The sequence below is a fragment of the Stomoxys calcitrans genome, chromosome 1, assembly GCF_963082655.1.
Source record: "Stomoxys calcitrans chromosome 1, idStoCalc2.1, whole genome shotgun sequence".
NCBI classification, from domain to species: Eukaryota; Metazoa; Arthropoda; class Insecta; order Diptera; family Muscidae; genus Stomoxys; species Stomoxys calcitrans.
In genome coordinates this window covers 161,463,046-161,486,333 of record NC_081552.1, presented here as the reverse complement: position 1 = coordinate 161,486,333, position 23,288 = coordinate 161,463,046, and the positions used below count along the sequence as shown (strand labels likewise).

The 23,288-nt window shown below is 38.8% G+C and overlaps 1 protein-coding gene across 1 annotated transcript in view; it reads left to right on the top strand.

Annotated features, from left to right (window-relative positions):
• LOC106095144 (uncharacterized) overlaps window positions 1-23,288 on the top strand; it is a 418,819-nt gene that overhangs the window by 381,923 nt on the left and 13,608 nt on the right. The window contains exon 6 of the mRNA XM_059362452.1: window positions 4,685-4,853. Coding sequence (XP_059218435.1) covers window positions 4,685-4,853 — 169 coding nt within the window. The remainder of the gene's footprint in view (window positions 1-4,684; window positions 4,854-23,288) is intronic.

Sequence of the window (23,288 nt, the reverse complement as noted above, 5' to 3'; positions counted from 1 at the left end):
CGCACACTTTGAGCCCAGTCCAACTCTGTGTGGGCTTGTCGGGTGCTGTTTCGATGCCATCTCCTCCTGCATCGATTGTGGCAAGGGGATTTTCAGTTTCCTGCAATCGCCCAAACTTTAGCGATGTGGTCGATACTTCATCAGGCAAGTGTTCAGCAACAACTGCTGAGTCGTCTCCTGGTTCCCCAACCACACCGTTTCTATACATCTTCAGTCTCAACTTGTTGAATCCGTATGATATAACTCCTGCAGACTTGTTGAGTTCTGATAGACAGCCGGAGTTTAGTACGAATACTGCATGTCTCCTGTCTCCATCAGCCTCATCCAATCTACCAATCTCCCAGTCGATGGTTAGAAAATTGGGATTAGATGCCCTTAGTCTTCTAAGTATAGATTATACAAATATTTATGCAGGATCTGAGGGAATCATTGGTATTCAAGCGTGTGCCATTGGTTGAGAAGGAATATCTTCCTTCTTGGCTTAATCTAGTGCTGCACCTGGCCAGATATCACCAATCTTTTTTAACGCGCAACGATACATTTCAATTGAGCGTTGGCAATTAGTCTGTATCGGCCTTATACCAGCCTGCATCGTCGCAAACTGGAGGAGACCCAAGAAATTCCTCAAGGACATCGGAGTATATCCTACTCCAATTATTCCTAAGAATGCAAACCTGTTCTTCTCCCTTGTCGACAACTGTCATCACCAAACTGTCCCTAGCGACATTGGCAAATGTGCTTGGACCCATCTTACTGTTGATTACTCTTAAAATGTTTATATTATCTCATTAACACCTTAGCTCTTACCAATCAATTTCAAAGAATTATCTTTATCCGATCTCAAACGGCAGATTTTTTACTAGTTTATATTCGATTCTATCCCGCTGTACGGTGTCGTTTGTACGTTATTCAGCAATGTAAGACTTCGCTATGAAAAGAAGGTGCCGCTAAAAAGCACACCGTTAAATCTCAGCTGTAAAACGGTGGTACCTTATTATTCAGCTACAAGTTGAATCGGACAGCATTCGTTGGTATGAGAATGTCCATTCCTATTCCTCAATAGAAAGTGGAAGGGAAAATTTTATTTTTGTTAAGCGCTGCGATACACTGTTTTAACACAAACAAGTAAAAGCGTGCTAAATTCGGCCGGGCCGAATCTTATATACCCTCCACCATGGATCGCATTTGTCGAGTTCTTTTCCTGGTATCTCTTCTTAGGCAAAATAAAGGATATAAGAAAATATTTGCTCTGCTATAAAAGCGATATCTTGATATGGTCCGGTTTGGACCACAATTAAATTATATGTTGGAGACCTGTGTAAAATGTCAGCCAATTCGAATAAGAATTGCGCCCTTTGTGGGTTCAAGAAGTAAAATAGAGAGATCGATTGATATGGGAGCTGTATCGGGCTATAGACCGATTCAGACCATAATAAACACATATGTTAATTGTCATGAGAGAATCCGTCGCACAAAATTTCAGGCAAATCGGATAATAATTGCGACCTCTACGGCTCAAGAAGTTAAGATCCCAGATCGGTTAATATGGCAGCTATATCAGGTTATGAACCGACTTGTACTTTATATGACATGGTTGTTGAAATAACAATAAAAAACGTCTTGCGATATTTCAGCCAAATCGGGTAGGAATTGCGCCCTCTAGAAGCTCAAGAAGTCAAGTCCCCAGATCTGTTTATATGATAGCTATATCAGGTTTTGAACCGATTTGAACCATATTTGGCACAGTTGTTGGATATCATAACAAAATACTACGTGCCAAAATTCATTCAAATTCGATAAGAATTACGCCCTCTAGAGGCACAAGAAGTCAAGACCCAAGATCGGTTTATATGGCAGCTATATCAGGTTATGGACTGATTTAAACCATACTTGGCACAATTGTTGGGTATCATAACAAAACACGTCGTGCGAAATTCCATTCTAATCGGATAAGAATTGCGCCCTCTAGAGGCTCAAGAAGTCAAGACCCAAGATCGGATTATATGGCAGCTATATCAGGTTATAGACCGATTTGAACCATACTTGGCACAGTTGTTGGATATAACAACAAAACACGTCGTACAAAAATTCATTCAAATCGGATAAGAATTGTGCCCTCTAGAGGCTCAAGAAGTCATGACCCAAGATCGGTTTATATGGCAGCTATATCAGGTTATGGACCGATTTGAACCATACATGGCACAGTTGTTGGATATAACAACAAAACACGTCGTGCAAAATTTCATTTCAATCGGAGAAGAATTGCGCACTCTAGAGGCTCAAGAAGTCAAGACCCAAGATCGGTTTATATGGCAGCTATATCAGGTTATGGACCGATTGGAACTATACTTGGCGCAGTTGTTGGATATCATAACAAAACACGTCGTGCAAAGTTTGATTCCAATCGGAGAAGAATTGCGCTCTCTAGAGGCTCAAGAAGTCAAGACCCAAGATCGGTTTATATGGCAGCTATACCAAAACATGGACCGATATGGCCCATTTACAATACCAACCGACCTACACTAATAAGAAGTATTTGTGCAAAATTTCAAGCGGCTAGCTTTACTCCTTCGGAAGTTAGCGTGCTTTCGACAGACAGACGGACGGACGGACGGACGGACAGACGGACGGACATGGCTAGATCGACATAAAATGTCGCGACGATCAAGAATATATATACTTTATGGGGTCTCAGACGAATATTTCGAGTAGTTACAAACAGAATGACGAAATTAGTATACCCCCCATCTTATGGTGGAGGGTATAAAAATCCAGACATAAACTCACCGAATTGCAAAGCTTTAAATTATAAAGGGTGATTTTTTTGAGGTTAGGATTTTCATGCATTAGTATTTGACAGATCACGTGGGATTTCAGACATGGTGTCAAAGAGAAAGATGCTCAGTATGCTTTGACATTTCATCATGAATAGACTTACTAACGAGCAACGCTTGCAAATCATTGAATTTTATTACCAAAATCAGTGTTCGGTTCGAAATGTGTTCATTCACCGTAACGTTGCGTCCAACAGCATCTTTGAAAAAATACGGTCCAATGATTCCACCAGCGTACAAACCACACCAAACAGTGCATTTTTCGGGATGCATGGGCAGTTCTTGAACGGCTTCTGGTTGCTCTTCACTCCAAATGCGGCAATTTTGCTTATTTACGTAGCCATTCAACCAGAAATGAGCCTCATCGCTGAACAAAATTTGTCAAAATTTGAACACATTTCGAACCGAACACTGATTTTGGTAATAAAATTCAATGATTTGCAAGCGTTGCTCGTTAGTAAGTCTATTCATGATGAAATGTCAAAGCATACTGAGCATCTTTCTCTTTGACACCATGTCTGAAATCCCACGTGATCTGTCAAATACTAATGCATGAAAATCCTAACCTCAAAAAAATCATCCTTTATGTACTACTACCGGGCCCGGCCCGCTCCGCCGCCTTCTTATACTTTATGTAGAACAAAATTTTCTTTGGAATATTTATTTTCGACATTTAAAGAACTTTTAGTGAAATACCATGCTACGAAAATAGTATATCGCTTGACTAACAGTTTAACAATATAAGTGTCTTTATCTGAATCCCATATAATCTTTATTGGTCTACGAATTTAAGTTTGGACGTAAGGTGTACTCCATTCTTAAAATACTTCATTGCAGCCCGATATTCCCATGATGTCTGATTTAGTGGTGTTTTCGGGGGAAAGGCGGACGGACGGACAGACGGACGGACATGGCTAGATCGACATAAAATTTCACGACGATCAAGAATATATATACTTTATGGGGTCTCAGACGAATATTTCGAGTAGTTACAATCAGAATGACGAAATTAGTATACCCCCCATCTTATGGTGGAGGGTACAAAAACTCATGTATGTTTGTACTTTGTTAAGATGGTAGTAATTTTTCCATGGAACCGTATACCAAGTTTTGTGGTCAATTTAATTTATATGCGTTTTCCAAAGGTAAAGCACCATAACTAGAGAGGGCCCATCTCTAATCATGGCTTTTCGCCTTCGAAATATTCCGGCCAACCACAGTGCAAGAACGCATTTTCACAATACAAGTATTGCACACTATATCATATGTCATAGAACATTTCTCTGTTTGGGAAAATCATCCTCTGAATGGTTATTCGTCTATGGCATGCAATCATACAAAAAAGAGAAAAATGTATAATTTTCGTGGAGCTTCTTTCGGCGTTATGGCGTGGCATGGTGAATTGTTGCAAATTTAAACAACATTTAGTTAGTCACTGTGAAAATTTATCCACCGCACCCAAGTAAGCAGATGTGCGACCCAGTGAATATGTATTCACTTGCTAATGTTAAATTGTCCCTTGGCATGCAATCCAATGGCTTGCCTCCGACCATTCAAGACCATCACCCAGGATTTGTTCTTCTATTTTTAACAGGAAATGGCCAAATTTGGAGCGAGCAAGAAATAAGTGAAAAACACGAAACAAAACTATTTAATTTTCACAACCATAACTATAGAACTTTTTTTTGACAAACAACTAATTAAATTCATATTCCTTGTCAGATGGCTCTTAAATTGGTCATTTTTTATAAATATTTAGCGTCTATTATTTTAAGTGTTCCCCGCTTTATGTATAACATTTTTCAATCATCGTTCTCATTTTATTTTCTTCGCACAATTTTTCATTTCAGGTACTAAGCGAAGAAACCTCAGGTGGACGTCTAAAGTTTAAAACCATCAAATCCGAGGAAACAAAATCAATTTTACTTATTGATGATGCTAGCCTTTTAGATTCCGGGAAGTATTCCTGCTATCCATCAAACACAGAAATTGCCAGTATACGCGTCCATGTGCTCCAAGGTAAGTGTGCTGGCAAAGCATATGCCAACCGCATGAAACCAAATAAGTTAGGAAGTCTGATACGCAGGTAATAAGATAGAAGCCTTAATACAATCCTCTATTTTATCGCGGTAAAATGTTATACACATACACCAGTGATATAAAACGGAAGTGAATCATATATATGTAAGTAATATTCAAAACGACACGTTAATACTATAAAGGTGATATCCTAAGGATGGATTGCCAGACCAGAACCAGATTGAGACCAGAACTTTATTTTATTGACAGGGAATCCCTATGGTAATTTTCTTTGATTAAGTATACAATTTGCGAAAATCGAAATTAATCGCAGCGAAATCAAGAAAATGTAAACAGGACACACTTGAATTTATTACTAGAGTAAAAATTCGAGCTGTGTGTTCTTTCATTAGGGGACAGATGTTTTATGAGAGATGTGTTATAGTTGTGTCAATTGTTCTTACATCTAGAAACTAATCTAATTTCGATGTGTGGCCAAATTAATTAAAAAGAAATAATATAATTTTGTTGGTCGTAACACCAAATATTTAAGGTTTTAGGCATTATTTATGCGATATTATCTAAAAGTTGACTAGCTGAATAGAATTTATCTCTAACACAAAATATTTCAGTCTCAGATAAAAGAATTATTTAAAGATGCTCTATTTCCAAATTTTTTAATGAAATGATTCCCTTGATTAACGATTTTTTTACGTAAGAAAAAACATGTAAAAGAGTGCTTAGTTCGGCCGGGCCTAATCTGGGGAACCCACCACAATGGATTATGCTAAAAATGTATTCAAACTAAAGTTAGTTGAAGGGCATAATTTTGTTCTACATACCAAGCTTCTGTCAAACCAGAAGTCGAAAGACCGGTTTATATAGGAGCTATACCAGATTATAGACTGATTTCGACCGCACTTGGCACAGTTGTTGAAAGTTGTAATAGAACACATAAATTTTAGCCAAATCGGACAAAAATTACGGGTTGTAAGGGCTCAAGAAGTCAAATCTAGAGATCAGTTTATATGGGAGCTATTTCAGGTTATAGACCGATTTGGATCATACTTGGCACAGTTGTTGGAAGTCATAACTAAATACAACGTGCTAAATTTAAGCTAAATCAAAGAAAACTTGCGGCTTCCAGGGGCTAAAGAAGTCGAGTCGTAAGATCTGTTTATATAGGAGCGACATCTAAATCTGAACTGACATGGACCATATGCAACCCCCAACGACCTCCATTTCAAGCAGCTAGTTTAAGATTTCAAGCGGCTAGATTGGAGAACACAGAAACAAATATTAACCATCGAAAACCGCTTTATTCTTTTTCAAAATATTCGCCATTAATTGAATTAAGTTAATCGCCGCACTGTTGTTGAGTTAATCCACGTTTAAAGCTGTAAAAATTAATCGCTGGAATATGTTCGCGATTTAATTCCATTTCTTGGGCGAGATGAATCTTTTAAGTTACTGGAAACAACACAAATAGCGCTCGTATGTCAAAACGTTCTGATAACGTATAACCTCAAAAATGGCAAGGTTACCAAGGATTCTGCTAAAAATTTATGCAAAATGAATTAAGTTGAACACCCCATGCCAAATCGGATAAGAAGTGCGCCCTCTAAAAGCACAATAAGTCAAGACCCAAGATCGGTTTATATGGCAGCTATATCAAAACATGGACCGATTTGGCCCATTTAGAATCCCTACCGACCCACATTTATAAGAAGTATATGCGCAAATTTCCAAGCCCCTAGCTTTACTCCTTTGAAAGTTAGCGTGCTTTCGACAAACAGACAGACGGACTGACAGACGGTCGGACATGGATAGATCAACAATAACTCCCGATCCCGACAAGTTAGCACTCAATTTCAATGGCTTTAGAAGTAGAGTACGAAACTAACATTAAAATATGAATTCAAGTTTCAGAGGACCATTAACCAAAAACGCCTAAACGGAAATGTTACCTAATTATGGCAGTATGGGGTTCACATTTAAGAATTGAGATTAGAGAACGAATTTGACATCCACATTTTGGACCAAGTATCTCAAGGGTTGCCAAACTTTCTCAATGGGACATGCAGCCCTTTTATCCCAATCTGGGTCTCAAATAAAAATGGTTTTGGGAGTAGTGTACGAACTAGCATTTAACATGTAAAAGCGTGTTAAGTTGGTAACCCACCAAGGAGTCTGTTAAACATGTATACAAAATAATTTTAGTTGAAGAGCATATTTTTATTCCACATACCAAACTTCTGTCAAACCAGCAAAAATTTAAGCTTCAAGGAACCGAACATTGAAGATCAAGAGACCGGATAACCTGGGAGATATACCAGGTTATTGACTGTTTTGGACCGTATTTGGCACAGTTGCTGGAAGTCGTAACAGAACAGCGCAGGCAAAATTTCAGCCAAATCGGACAAAAATTGCTTCTTGTAAGGATTCATGATTCCTTCAAATCGGGCAATCGGTTTATATGGGAACTATATGAGGTTATAAACGATTCGAACCAGGCTTTGGTAGTTATTTTAAGTCATAACGTAACACTACATACAAAATTTCAGCCAAGTCGGACAAAAACTGCGGCTTGTAAGGGCTCAAGAAGTCAAATTGGGAGATCGGTTTATATGGGAGCTATATCAGGTTATAGACAAATTTAAACCGTATAGTTGTACAGTTGTTAGATGTCAAACGGAACTCCACATACTAAATTTCGGCCACATCGGATAAAAATTGCGGCTTCCAGGGGGTCAAGAAGTCAAATTGGGAGATCGGTTATATCGGCGGTTATAAAGTTATTCGGACCGTATTTGGCTCAGTTGTTGAAAGTCACAACTGAACACAACACGTAAAATTTCAGCCAAATAGGACAAAAATTGCGGCGTGTAAAGACTCAAATCGGAAGATCGGCTTATATGGGAGCTATATGAGGTTATAAACCGATTCGGACTAAACAGAACCCTACACACAAAATTTCAGCCAAATCGGATAAAAATTGCGGCGTGTAAAAGGGCTCAAGAAGTCAAATCCGGTGACCGGCTAATATGAGAGCTATATTTAATCTGAACCGATATGGCCTATTTGCAATCCAAAACGACCTACATTAATATAAAGTATCTGTGCAATTTTCAAGTGACTAGCTTTAGCTTTCGACCGCTATCGTGGTTTTGACAGACGGACGGACATGACCACAAAAAAGTAGAAGAATGTAGACCCCGAAGAACCTATGAAGCCTTGAAAATATTAGGCTCTTTTTGGCGTACATTTTTTATTTAAAAGCATTAATATATTTTTAATAGATAATTTGCGGTAGAAAATGGGAAACAGTTAACTTCCAAACTCAAACAAAAAATTAATAAGGAAAGACAAAAGTCCGGCGGCGCCTACTGTATAATACCCTAAACCTACCCTGATAGTACAAAGTGGGAGCTACAATATATCTAATTCTGAACCAATTTTGACGGACCTCGCCGGATATTTTCAAATGGGTTATTAAACAATACGAGGATGCAAACGATAATAAACGAAAATGGACGGAAAGAAGAAATATTGAAATAGGCTCAAAGTGTAATAATACTCTTATCGCAGATTTTCTTTCCAACTCGAATATTGACGAAATTAACGAAGATTTTCTTAGGAAACATGGCTCGGAACCTATCGTAAATGCGTATTCTAACATCCCTACAGCCCAAATTGAAGACACTTTCACTTTTAGATGCGTTAATTCGGAAAAAGTCCTACGAAGTTTAACAACTATGAAGTCCGACGCTGAAGGCTATGACGACGTTACAAAACCACAGATTGGAAATAAGCAAAAATTGTACCAAAACCCCAAAAAAAACTCCGGGTTTCTTCCAATAGCTGTACTATCATTGCTCTCAAAGGTACTAGAACGCATCTGGAGTATGCAAATCAAAGACTTCCTGAATTGGAAAAATCCTTTGACAGATAAGCAATCAGGATTTCGGAGCAAAAGAAACTGCTCCTCTGTTTTAATCGACGTTGTGGAAGAATTACGGCAAAACATGGACAAAAATATGGTATCTTTACTGGTTCTGCTAGATCACAGTAAAGCCTTTGAAACTGTCAATGACATAATCCTTATCCTTATCTCTTTTCTTTCTCTCAATCTGTATCCATTGGAAACTTACAATCAACAGTCATAGAAGTAAACAGACGTGTTCCGCAAGGTTCAATCCTTGGCCCTTTGCTGTTCTCCCCATATATAAATGACCTACCCGATGCTCCCAAACAGTGCAATCTACATATGTATGTCGACGATTTCCAACCTTGTACCGGTGCTAAATCCGAATTTTTATAATCATGTATGAGCAATATAAATTCTGATCTGAACGAAATACAAAATGAAATGGGCTAGAACAAATAATATTTGCCTCAATCCGTCCAAAAGTTAATTAATGACAAATTCAAAACGTTCAGTTGCACATATTCCTCCAGTCGGAGCTATTCTAAATAGCACAGTCATCGACAATGTAGATTCATCTCGCAGCCAGGGTCTAATATTTAATTCCAAGCTGACAGGTCACATCAAAAGCGCTCTTGGCAAAATTCAAGGAATCCTTCGAAGTCCGTCAGAACCTTAACCCCCTTCCAAGTTCATATGCTTCTAGCTAAATCATACCTTTTACCAACACTTCTTTATAGATGTGAATTCTTCGCAAACTGTGATTCGAGAGACTTCAAAAAGCTAAACGCAAGCTATAACAATATTGCTCGCCAAATACAATATTTAACAAGAAAAGGAGAAACAAAATTCCTCCATTCGTCTACAAGGTATTTGACCGTAGCTTCGAAAGTCGGCTAAAAGTGAAATGCATAATTAATTTGCAGAAGATTACTCATTTAAAAGAGCCCAAATGTCTCTTTAATCATCTGCGTTTTGCGCAAACTTTCGCAAACATTCGAAAGAATGAAGCTAACCACTTGCAAAATTTCCACGAATACATTTTATTACTCTAGGTAGGTTGGGAATGTAAATGGGCCATATCGGTCCATGTTTTGATATAGCTGCCTTTCTTGAGTCGGTCTATAAGCTGATATGGCTCCCATATAAACCGATCTTCCTAATTGACTTCTTGATCAGTACAAGTCATTGTTCAATTTTGAACAACAAAATATTGATCTTTTTGGTAGCCATATCCAAATATAGACCGATCTGAACCATATACGACACGGATTATAAATGTGGCTTTTATGGGGCCAAGACTTTAAATCGGAGAACGGTCTATATGGTAGCTTAATCCAAATCGTAACCAATACGGGCCAAATTGAAGAAGGATGTCGTAGAGCATAACACAACTCTCTGTCCCGAATTTCGGCGAAATCGGACAATAAATGTGGCTCCAAATCTGGACCGATCTGGGTCAAATTGAAAAAGGGGTGTCGAGGGGACAAACACAACTCACTGTTCCAAATATTTGCAAAATCGGACAATAAATGTGGCTTTTACGGGCCTAAGACCCTAAATCGTGAGATCGGTCTATATGGCAGCTATATAAAAAATTTCGATGTGGTGCAAACGGAATTACAAAGTGAATATACCCCCATCCTTCGGTGGTGGGTATAAAAATGTTTACATGATTCGCCTTCTAACAATAAGTTGACTATAGCTTGTAAACAACAGTTGCAGCCTCATAGCAATGCAACAGACTCGTTATCAATCAAACACTTTCCCAAACGACAGTATCGTTATACTCTCTACAAGCTAACCCGCACTCGTCTCGTATTGTGAATGGCTTTAAGCTCTTCTTATCACACTACCATTGATTATAGTGCATACATTAATTTCATATAAGATTCACTACCGTTGATATTACATTGGGCTTATAGAAATTGTTATTTACTCACAACAAATAATGCTGAACTCAATATGATATTAAGATTAAACACGCTCCCACATAAACAACAAAAGTCACTATCATTACAATGTCTTTGGAGCGGAGAGCATACATACTATGTATGCGAATGGAAAAAACATTGATGTGTGTTGATTTTATCCTTAAACACGTATCTTAATATTTTCAAGTTAGTACTGCCATATCGGCAGTATAGTTTTCTCTTCGGGAAAATAATAAGCCGAACAAATATATATTCGTATGTAATGTAGAAAGTTGGAAGCATTTTTTTGTTGATGTAGTTTATCCGTATTTATATATATAGGGCCCATAAAAACCGACCATCCATTTTGACTTCTGGGTCTGAAAAATATTATTTTATTTTTTCAGTATTTAATTAATTCAACTATGGAGAGGTAAACATTTGAGCAGCGGTCTCAGAATGTTGAAGTTTTTACTACAATAGGCTTTCAATTGTGTCGGAAGAATTGTCCACAAATTTCAGCAAAATGAGTTTAAAGAAAATGGGGAAAATAGTTGCTGTCATTAGAGTAGCTAGACATTTTCCCTGCAGGGGAGGGGGCTTCAACTGAACGAGTTTGTTTATTATACCCTCCACCATAAGATGGGGGGTATACTAATTTCGTCATTCTGTTTGTAACTACTCGAAATATTCGTCTGAGACCCCATAAAGTATATATATTCTTGATCGTCGTGACATTTTATGTCGATCTAGCCATGTCCGTCCGTCTGTCCGTCCGTCCGTCCGTCCGTCCGTTCGTCTGTCTGTCGAAAGCACGCTAACTTTCGAAGGAGTAAAGCTAGCCGCTTGAAATTTTGCACAAATACTTCTTATTAGTGTAGGTCGGTTGGTATTGTAAATGGGCCATATCGGTCCATGTTTTGATATAGCTGCCATATAAACCGATCTTGGGTCTTGACTTCTTGAGCCTCTAGCGTGCGCAATTCTTATCCGATCAGAATGAAATTTTGCACGACGTGTTCTGTTATTATATCCAACAACTGTGCCAAGTGTGGTTCAAATCGGTTCATAACCTGATAAAGCTGCCATATAAACCGATCTGGGGTCTTGACTTCTTGAGCCTCTACAGTGCGCAATTCTTATCCGATTGGAATGAAATTTTGCACGACGTGTTTTGTTATGATATCCAACAACTGTGCCAAGTATGGTTCAAATCGGTCTATAACCTGATATAGCTGTCATATAAACAGATCTGGGGATTTGACTTCTTGAGCTTTTAGAGGGCGCAATTCCTATCCGATTTGGCTGAAATTTTGCATGACGTATTTTATTTTTACTTTCAACAACTGTGTCAAATAAGGTTCTAATCGGTTCATAACCTGATATAGCTGCCATATAAACCGATCTGGGATCTTGACTTCTTGACCCCTAGAGGTCGCAATTATTATCCGATATGCCTGAAATTTTGTACGACGGATCCTCTCATGACCATCAACAAACGTGTTTATTATGGTCTGAATCGGTCTATAGCCCGATACAGATCCCATATAAATCGTTCTCTCTATTTTACTTCGTGAGCCCCAATGGGCGCAATTCTTATACGAATTGGCTGAAATTTTACACAGGTCTCCAACATATAATTTAATTGTGGTCCGAACCGGACCATATCTTGATATCGTTTTAATAGCAGAGCAACTCTTTTCTTATATCCTTTTTTGCCTAAGAAGAGATGCCGGGAAAAGAACTAGACAAATGCTATCCATGGTGGAGGGTATATAAGATTCGGCCCGGCCGAACTTAGCACGCTTTTACTTGTTGGTGATTAGTTTAGATTTAAGCCTAAAGTTTAAAATTCCTTGGAGTCCTGATAGACGACCGCTTGCAATTCAATCAGCATGTGGAATGTGCTATTAAAAAGGCATCGAAATTGGACAACGACCTTTTCAGAATGATGCCAAACATAGGCGGCCCGCCACAAAGTATAAAAGTGCTACTCGCAAGTATCGTTAATTCTTGTCTAAAATTAACATTTATTTTGCCGAAACTATTATATATATTATACTCTTGCGAGGTTTTTTGCGGATGTGATGTAACGCATAGGAATAAATTGCACGTGGCCTTTAACGATGTCGTTAGATACATTTTGGTTTGCGTAGAAGAGACCGGGTATCTGACTTTGCCAGACAAGTATATGGTGTCTCTTTTAACTCGTTCCTTAAGATACGCTCATTGGAAATGATCCACAAGATAATTTATACCAGTGAACCGTCATATCTGGCTTCTGTATTGCGTTTTGTCAACTCTACAAGAGGTAAACAAGTAATACAAATACGTCATCAATATCGTGTATCTGAACAACAGTTCTTTGTTAATGCTATACGTCTCTGGAATAATCTTCCCAATAGTATTCAAATTATAAGTAATGAACGACAGTTCAAATATTTCATTTATAATCATTTTAATTAATTATTTGTTTTTTTAAAACTATTTATTAATTTATTTTATTAGTAACTTTGATTAAATTGTTAACTTTTCTTTAAAGTTTCTTTTTCTTCTTTTTACAAAAATTGTTTTAACCTTTTTTTATAGCCACCACCGAAGGATGGGGGTATCTTCATTTTGTCATTCCGTTTGCAACACATCGAAATATCCATTTCCGACCCTATAAAGTATATATATTCTTGATCAGCGTAAAAATCTAAGACGATCTAGACATGTCCGTCCGTCTGTCCGTCTGTCTGTTGAAATCACGCTACAGTTTTTAAAATAGAGATATTGAGCTGAAATTTTGCACAGATTCTTTTTTTGTCCATAAGCAGGTTAAGTTCGAAGATGGGCTATATCGGACTATATCTTGATATAGCACCCATATAGACCGATCCGCCGATTTAGCATCTTAGGCCCATAAAAGCCACATTTATTATCCGATTTTGTTAAATTTGGGACAGTGAGTTGTGTTAGGCCCTTCGATATCCTTTGTCAATTTGGCTAAGATCGGTCCAGATTTGGATATAGCTGCCATATAGACCGATCCTCCGATTTAGGGTCTAAGGCCCATAAAAGCCACATTTATGGTCCGATTTTGCTGAAATTTGGGACAGTGAGTTGTCTTAGGCCCTTTGACATGTTTCTTGAATTTGGTCCAGATCGGTTCAGATTTGGATATAGCTGCCATATAGACCGATCCTCCGGTTTAGGGTCTTAGGCCCATAAAAGCCACATTTATTATCCGATTTTGATGAAATTCGGGGCAGTGAATTGTGTAAGGCCCATCGATATCCTTCGTTAATTTCGCTCAGATCGGTTCAGATTTGGATATAGCTGCCATATAGATAGATCCTCCGATTTATGGTGTAAGGCCCATAATAGCCACATTCATTATCCGGTTTTGCTGAAATTTGGGACAGTGAGATGTGTTAGGCCCTTTGACATATTTCTTCAATTTGGTCCAGATCGGTTCAAATTTGGATATAGCTGCCATATAGACCGATTTCTTGATTTATGGTTTTGGGCCCATAAAATGCTCATTTATTGCCCGATGTCCCCGAAATTTGGAATAGTGAGTTAAGTTAAGCCATTTGACATACTTCTGCAATATCGCACAGATCGGTCTAGATTTGGATACAGCTGCCATATAGACCGATATCTAGGTTTTAGGTTTTGGGGCCATAAAAGACGCATTTATTGTCCGATGTCGCTGAAATTTGAGACAGTGAGTTTGGTTAGGCTCTTCGACGTCCTTCTTCAATTTTACCCAGATCGGTCCAGATTTGGATATAGCTGCCATGTAGACCGATATCTCGATTTAAAGTCTTGGCCCCGTAAAAGGCGCATTTATAATCCGATTTCACTGAAATTTGACACAGTGACTTATGTTCGGCTTTTCGACATCCGTGTCGTATATAGTTCAGATCGGTATGAGGTATATGAGTATAAGGTATGAAATTTTCACCGAATTTTGATGAAAGGTGGTTTACATATATACCCGAGGTGGTGGGTATCCAAAGTTCGGCCCGGCCGAACTTAACGCCTTTTTACTTGTTTACTTAAATATTGCATCAGTAACTTTGCTTAAATTGTTAAATATTTTGTACCAATTATTGTTGTATTTAAATGAAAACTTGTTGAACTCATTGTATTTATCAATTTACTAACCTATGCTTTATATAAGACACTGTCTTTTGTATGGGTTTTATCATATTAAAATACAAATACAATACAAATACAATAAAGATGTCATGAAGATTCCACATGACATCCATACCTGGACGTAACTATTTCCGAGTGTGCAATGGCTACAAAACCATCGCAAGCGACACAGCACACATGTGGTACCAGCTTGCTAAGGAACATTCCAATATATATAGGAGAGTACTCGAAGACGAAAGCACGTCAAGAAAGGCCATTCAAAGGTCTGAGAAAGAAACAACGATGGCAAACTGGCAGAAACGATGAGAAAATTCCCGAAACGGTCGTTGCTTGTTTAAATTATTGCCAAACATATACAAATGGATACCGCGAAAGCGTGGGGAGCTAAACTTGAACTTGACCCAATTTTTAATAAGTCATGGCTGCTATAGAGGCTACAAGTATCGCCACCTCTCTACGGAGCCCAAAATGCCCTGCAATGGGCGAAGACGCAGAACATGTGGTATTTACATGTCCTAGATTCGACATGGTAGTCACATATTGGTGTCCTTCATAAACAAACGGTTAATGGCAGACGATGCAGAAACCGTCATGTTAACCGTCATAAAAACTGAAAGAGGAGGAGGTCGCGAGAAAAGCGCTAATCCCACTGATGCAGAAGTTGTTCTTTTCAGTAGGAGACACAAAGTCCATTAACTAAGAGCGCAAAATACCTGGGTGGTTTGTTAGAGATGAAATTTAACTTCAAATCAAACATCTTGGAAAGGGTAAAAAGGCAACTCTTGTCCACACATTTTGGAAAAAAGTGAAGTACAAGTGTCATGTACTCTGTATATACAGCAGTTGTCAGACCTATGATGCTATATGGTGTTGTGATCTGGTGGACGCCGCCTCAAAAGTCCACCTTCTGTTCAATACTCAGCCGAATCCAATGCATGGCTTATTTGTGCATAACAGCCACACTGAGGGTGACACCATCTGATGCCCTGAATTTAATGCTACACTTAATGTCTGTGGACATTGTGGCTAGCCACAATGATACAATGCATGATATCTAGGATGAAAAGTACAGTACCACTATACCTAATACAACGGATTGGAATGGCAGAAATTGGATGCGTGGTAATAGAAATTACATAGACTTCTATACGGATGGATCCAAACTAGACGGCTTTGGGGTATTCTCTGAAGAACGAGAACTCTCCACATCGAGGAAATTACCCGACCACTGTGCGTATCAAGCGGAGATACTTGCAATTAAAGAAGTGGTGGAATGGCTACGATATAATGTCATAACCACAATTGGCACAAATATGTATTCAGGCAGCCATTTTATCTCTGTAAAATATATTTCTGAATTCTCTCAACGAGTTCAAAATTGACATGTTCTGGGTGCCGGGCACAGAAATATTCCATAGAATTGTAGGGTAAATGAGCTCGCGAGACTAGGAACTACCGAAGGGCAACGAATGATAGATGGTCACAAATTGCGGGGGGATAAACACTCCAAAATTATATGGCCTAATGTAGACTTGAAGAGGTCCACCGATTTGTTGTCACTGATTAGAATAGACGTCTCAGTCATTGTGTCCGTCATTACAGGTCACTGTTTCATCGGATGACATGCTGACGGACTGAAGTTCGCCAGTAAAGAATTTTGCCGAAGCTGTGAGGATGTCGAGGAAGAAATGACTATGAAACATTTTCTGTGTGTGTGTTCTGCACAGGCAGTCAGAAGAAGTTCCACTTTAGGTTCTCATTTCTTTGAGAGCCTGTCTGATTTAGCTGATGTGAATATTCGCAAGTTGTTCAGCTTTTTAAAGCGATCTGGATGCTTCAACGGTAGGAACTAGAAGGCATCTTCGTTTTTCTGTTCCTGTGGTATTACAATGGACGAAAACAACTAAGTGAGTCTGTATAGCACACTGCCACTTAAACGTTACCTAACCTAGGCTGTACTAAAAGCTGAGGCATGTGTGTGAGCCAGTAGTACATCTGGAAAAAGTGTAATGTTTGGTACTGCTAAAAAGAGAGACCAAAAACTCATTAAATTTGCATAAACGCTCTTAAGAAAACAATTTACCCATGCGATACGTGAAATCATATCGTCATTCAATAAACGGCTTCATATCGTCACACAGGGATAAACAACAAGCGCAGTTATGATCAACGTGTGATAGAAATATGCAAATTTCCAGCGTAGGAAGGTACTACTCTGGAAAATGTTTGCATTTTCTAAAAAAAGACAAGACAATGTCCCCTTACAAAGTTGCTGCACATTTTAATGGAGCCAATGTGCTATTGAGAAAGAAATTAAAATTGCTAAACAATTCAAACCAAGCTGTAACATACATGTAAATCATTTCCAAAATAATCACAGACTACAAGTTTTTAATTTTTTGTTTGAAACTTCTGTTCTTTGCTCAAATCAATTTGGGATTCAAGATTGAATCACAGTGTGTACACTAAGAAAAAGTGACCCCGATATTAAGGAACAAGTAAGAGCGTGCTAAGTTCGGCCGAGCCGAATCTTATATCCACCATGGATCACATTTGTCGAGTTCTATGCGCAGTATTTCTTTTTAGGCAAACAAAGAATATTGAATTATAACAGTTATGCTATTGCAGCTATATCAAGTTATAGTCCGATTCCGACCATAAATAAATGCTGAACATTGTAGAAGTCATTGTGTAATATTTCAGTTTATTCGGATAAGAATTGCGCCTTGTAGGGGCTCAAGAAGCAAAATCGGGAGATCGGTTTATATGGAGCTGTATCTAGCTATTGATCGATTCAGATCATATTAGACACTTATGTTGAAGGTCATGAGAGAAGCCGTTGTACAAAATTTCTTCCAAATCGGATGAGAATTGCGCCCTCTAGAGGCTCAAGAAATCAAGATCCCAGATCGGTTTATATGGCAGCTATATCAGGTTATGTACCGAAACACTTCATGCGAAATTTCAGCCAAATCGGATGAGAATTGCGCGCTATATTGGCTCAAGAAGTCAAGATCCAAGATCGGTTTATATGATAGCTATACCAAATTCTGAACCGTTTTGAATCATACTAAACACAATTGTTGGAAGTGATACCAAAACACTACGTGCCAAATTTCAGTCAAATCGGATAAGAATTGCTCCAAGAAGTCAAGAAGTTAATGAGCCAACCGATTTGGCCCATTTACAATCCCATCCGACCTACACTAATAAAAAGTATTTGTGCAAAATTTTAAGGGACTAGCTTTACTCCTTTGAAAGTAAGCGTGCTTTTTACAGACAGATGGACTCGACTGATCGACTTAAAATGACATGACGATAAAACAATAAATATACTTTATGGGGTCTCAGACGCATATTTCTGTTACAAACAGAATGACGAAATTAGTATACCGCCATCCTAAGGTGGAGGGTATAAAAAACCTTAATCCTAATAGAATTAGCCATGATTTGTCGCCAAAATGTTTTCTCTCTTTCGGTTTACAGAATATCTTATTTTATGTATATACGAGTGAACTATAATCTAGTTTACATTTAAAAACATAATGCAAATTATGTCATGAATATTCCATTTATATTCCGTTTAAATTCAAAGTTCAATGAAAAGAGGTAGCCTTTTTATAGCCGAGTCCGAATGGCGAGTCTTAGAGCAACACCACTTTGAGGTAAAGCTTTTAACAAGCAGAGTTCCTCACAAATGTCGCCAGCACTGGTATTGTGTCCCCACCTAAGTACCTACCAACCGTTTCGATGTTACACAGTGTTACATGCGTGTTCGTATCCCACGCCCTTATATCGGACTGTGTCGACCCGAAAGGTTTCGGGTTAACAAAATTTATTGACGGCAGTCCCCTGGGCTTTACTGTCGAATCGTCTGCTTTTTCATTCCCCCTTACTCCACTATGACACGGCGCCCAAAGGATGTGGATTGTTCCATCCCCAGAAAAGGCATTTGATAGCGTAGGGTACGGTGCACTTTTATCAAAGCTTGTCGCTTTGTAGTCGGTAATAACTTCGTTCGATTTATATCGAGCTTTCTCAAAGATCGCACTATACGAGTTGTTGTAGATGGGCTCTCATCCGATTCGTATACATAGACCGCAGGTGTGCCACAAGGCTCTGTCCTTTCCCTTCCCTTTTTATACCCACCACCATAGGATTGGGGTATACTAATCTTGTCATTCTGTTTGCAACACCTATATACTCTAAATTTTTAACATTTATGCGTAATTGTAGCTGAAAATGTATCTATGGATTTTTCTACACTCAAGTACCTCTTATTTAAACCCCACATTGCAATGGTCAGTAAAAGTCCTTCTTGGGTTGTGGTGGACCCCAGACACTTTGTCCCAAAAGTGAAACTCAATTTCGTGCTCTATTCCCAAAGACCTTTTATTTAAGATCCATATTGCCTTGGTCGGTAAATATATCCGATTTGTGGAGTTTTATAGTGGTGGGATGACCCACGAAACACTTAGTTCCGCAATTGGATATCAGATTCGTTTTCTACTCTCAAATACCATTAATTGGTGTCCCATATTGTAGTGGTTGGTCTAAAAATCCGTTTGCCGGGTATTGGGGGTGGGCGGGTCTCCTAGGCATCCCACCCCAGAATTTGATACCAATTTTTATACCCTCCACCATAAGATGGGGGGTATACTAATTTCGTCATTCTGTTTGTAACTACTCGAAATATTCGTCTGAGACCCCATAAAGTATATATATTCTTGATCGTCGTGACATTTTATATCGATCTAGCCATGTCCGTCCGTCTGTCCGTCCGTCCGTCTGTCCGTCCGTCCGTCCGTCTGTCTGTCGAAAGCACGCTAACTTCCGAAGGAGTAAAGCTAGCCGCAAATACTTCTTATTAGTGTAGGTCGGTTGGTATTGTAAATGGGCCATATCGGTCCATGTTTTGATATAGCTGCCATATAAACCGATCTTGGGTCTTGACTTCTTGAGCCTCTAGAGTGCGCAATTCTTATCCGATTGGAATGAAATTTTGAACGACGTGTTTTGCTATTATATCCAACAACTGTGCCAAGTATGGTTCAAATCGGTCCATAACCTGATATAGCTGCCATATAAACCGATCTTGGGTCTTGACTTCTTGACTTCTTGAGCCTCTAGAGGGCGCAATTCTTATCCGATTTGAATGAATTTTGGCACGACGTGTTTTGTTATGATATCCAATAACTGTGCCAAGTAAGGTTTAAATCGGTCCATAACCGATCTTTGGCCATGACTTCTTGAGCCTCTAGAGGGCACAATTCTTATCCGATTTGAATGAATTTTTGCACGAAGTATTTCGTTATGATATCCAACAACTGTGTATGGTTGAAATCGGTTGATAACCTGATATAGCTGTCATATAAACAGATCTGGGGATTTGACTTCTTGAGCCTCTAACGTGCGCAATTCTTATCCGATTGAAATAAAATTTTGCACGACGTGTTTTGTTATTATATCCAATAACTGTGCCAAATATGGTTCAAATCGGTTCATAACCTGATATAGCTGCCATATAAACCGATCTCGGGTCTTGACTTCTTGAGCCTCTAGAGTGCGCAATTCTTATCCGATTGAAATGAAATTTTGCACGACGTGTTTTGTTATTATATCCAATAACTGTGCCAAATATGGTTCAAATTGGTTCATAACATGATATAGCTGCCATATAAACCGATCTTGGGTCTTGACTTCTTGAGCCTCTAACGTGCGCAATTCTTATCCGATCAGAATGAAATTTTGTACGACGTGTTTTGTTATTATACCCAACAACTGTGCCAAGTATGGTTTAAATCTGTCCATAACCTGATATAGCTGCCATATAAATCGATCTTGGGTCTTGACTTCTTGAGCCTCTAGAGGGCACAATTCTTATCCGATTTGAATGAATTTTTGCACGAAGTATTTCGTTATGATATCCAACAACTGCGCCAAGTATGGTTGAAATCGGTCCATAACCTGATATAGCTGTCATACAAACAGATCTGGGGATTTGACTTCTTGAGCTATTAGAGGGCGCAATTCCTATCCGATTTGGCTGAAATTTTGCATGACGTATTTTATTTTTAGTTTCAACAACTGCGTCAAATAAGGTTCAAATCGGTTCATAACCTGATATAGCTGCCATATAAACCGATCTGGGATCTTGACTTCTTGACCCCTAGATGTCGCAATTATTATCCGATATGCCTGAAATTTTGTACGACGGATCCTCTCATGACCATCAACAAACGTGTTTATTATGGTCTGAATCGGTCTATAGCCCGATACAGATCCCATATAAATCGTTCTCTCTATTTTACTTCGTGAGCCCCAATGGGCGCAATTCTTATACGAATTGGCTGAAATTTTCAACAGGTCTCCAACATATAATTTAATTGTGGTCCGAACCGGACCATATCTTGATATCGTTTTAATAGCAGAGCAACTCTTTTCTTATATCCTTTTTTGCCTAAGAAGAGATGCCGGGAAAAGAACTCGACAAATGCGATCCATGGTGGAGGGTATATAAGATTCGGCCTGACCGAACTTAGCACGCTTTTACTTGTTTTGCTTTTAGAACCTTCATATATTCCTATATTTTATTTTTATGCCCTTCACCATAAGATGGGGGGTATACTAATTTCGTCATTCTGATTGTAACTACTCGAAATATTCATCTGAGACCCCATAAAGTATATATATTCTTGATCGTCGTGAAATTTTATGTCGATCTAGCCACGTCCGTCCGTCTGTCCGTCCGTCCGTCCGACTGTCTGTCGAAAGCACGCTAACTTTTGAAGAAGTAAAGCTAGCCGCTTGAAATTTTGCACAAATACTTCTTATTAGAGTAGGTCGGTTGGTATTGTAAATGGGCCATATCGGTCCATAACCTGATATAGCTGCCATATAAACCGATCTTGGGTCTTGACTTCTTGAGCCTCTACAGTGCGCAATTCTTATCCGATTAGAATGATTAGAATGCACGACGTGTTTTGTTATGATATCCAACAACTGTGCCAAGTATGGTTCAAATCGGTCCATAACCTGATATAGCTGCCATATAAACCGATCTGGGGTCTTGACTTCTTGAGCCTCTAGAGTGCGCAATTCTTATCCGATTGGAATGGAATTTTGCACGACGTGTTTTGTTACGATATCCAACAACTGTGCCAAGTATGGTTCAAATCGGTGCATAACCTTATATATCTGCCATATAAACCGATCTTGGGTCTTGACTTCTTGAGCCTCTAGAGGGCGCAATTCTTATCCAATTTGAATGAATTTTGGCACGTAGTATTAAGTTATGATATCCAACAACTGTGCCAAATATGGTTCAAATCGGTGCATAACCTGATATAGCTGTCATATAAACAGATCTGGGGACTTGACTTCTTGAAATTTCGCAAGACGTTTTTATACCCTCCACCATAAGATGGGGGGTATACTAATTTCGTCATTCTGTTTGTAACTACTCGAAATATTCGTCTGAGACCCCATAAAGTATATATATTCTTGATCGTCGTGAAATTTTATGTCGATCTAGCCATGTCCGTCCGTCCGTCCGTCCGTCTGTCTGTCGAAAGCACGCTAACTTCCGAAGGAGTAAAGCTAGACGTTTGAAATTTTGCACAAATACTTCTTATTAGTGTAGGTCGGTTGGTATTGTAAATGGGCCATATAGGTCCATGTTTTGATATAGCTGCCATATAAACCGATCTTGGGTCTTGACTTCTTGAGCCTCTAGAGTGCGCAATTCTTATCCGATTGGGATGAAATTTTGCACGACGTGTTTTGTTATAACATCCAACAACTGTGATAGGTATGGTTCAAATCGGTCCATAACCTGATATAGCTGCCATATAAACCGATCTTGGGTCTTGACTTCTTGAGCCTCTAGAGTGCGCAATTCTTATCCGATTGGAATGAAATTTTGCACGACGTGTTTTGTTATGATATCCAACAACTGTGACAAGTATGGTTTAAATCGGTCCATAACCTGATATAGCTGCCATGTACACCGATCTGGGGTCTTGACTTCTTGAGCCTCTAGAGTACGCAATTCTTATCCGATTGGGATGAAATTTTGCACGACGTGTTTTGTTATGACATCCAACAACTGTGTGAAGTATGGTTCAAATCGGTCCATAACCTGATATAGCTGCCATATAAACCGATCTTGGGTCTTGACTTCTTGAGCCTCTAGAGTGCGCAATTCTTATCCGATTGGAATGAAATTTTGCACGACGTGTTTTGTTACGATATGCAACAACTGTGCCAAGTATGGTTCAAATCGGTCCATAACCTTATATAGCTGTCATATAAACCGATCTTGGGTCTTGACTTCTTGAGCCTCTAGAGGGCGCAATTCTTATCCAATTTGAATGAATTTTGGCACGTAGTATTTTGTTATGATATCCAACAACTGTGCCAAATATGGTTCAAATCGGTTCATAACCT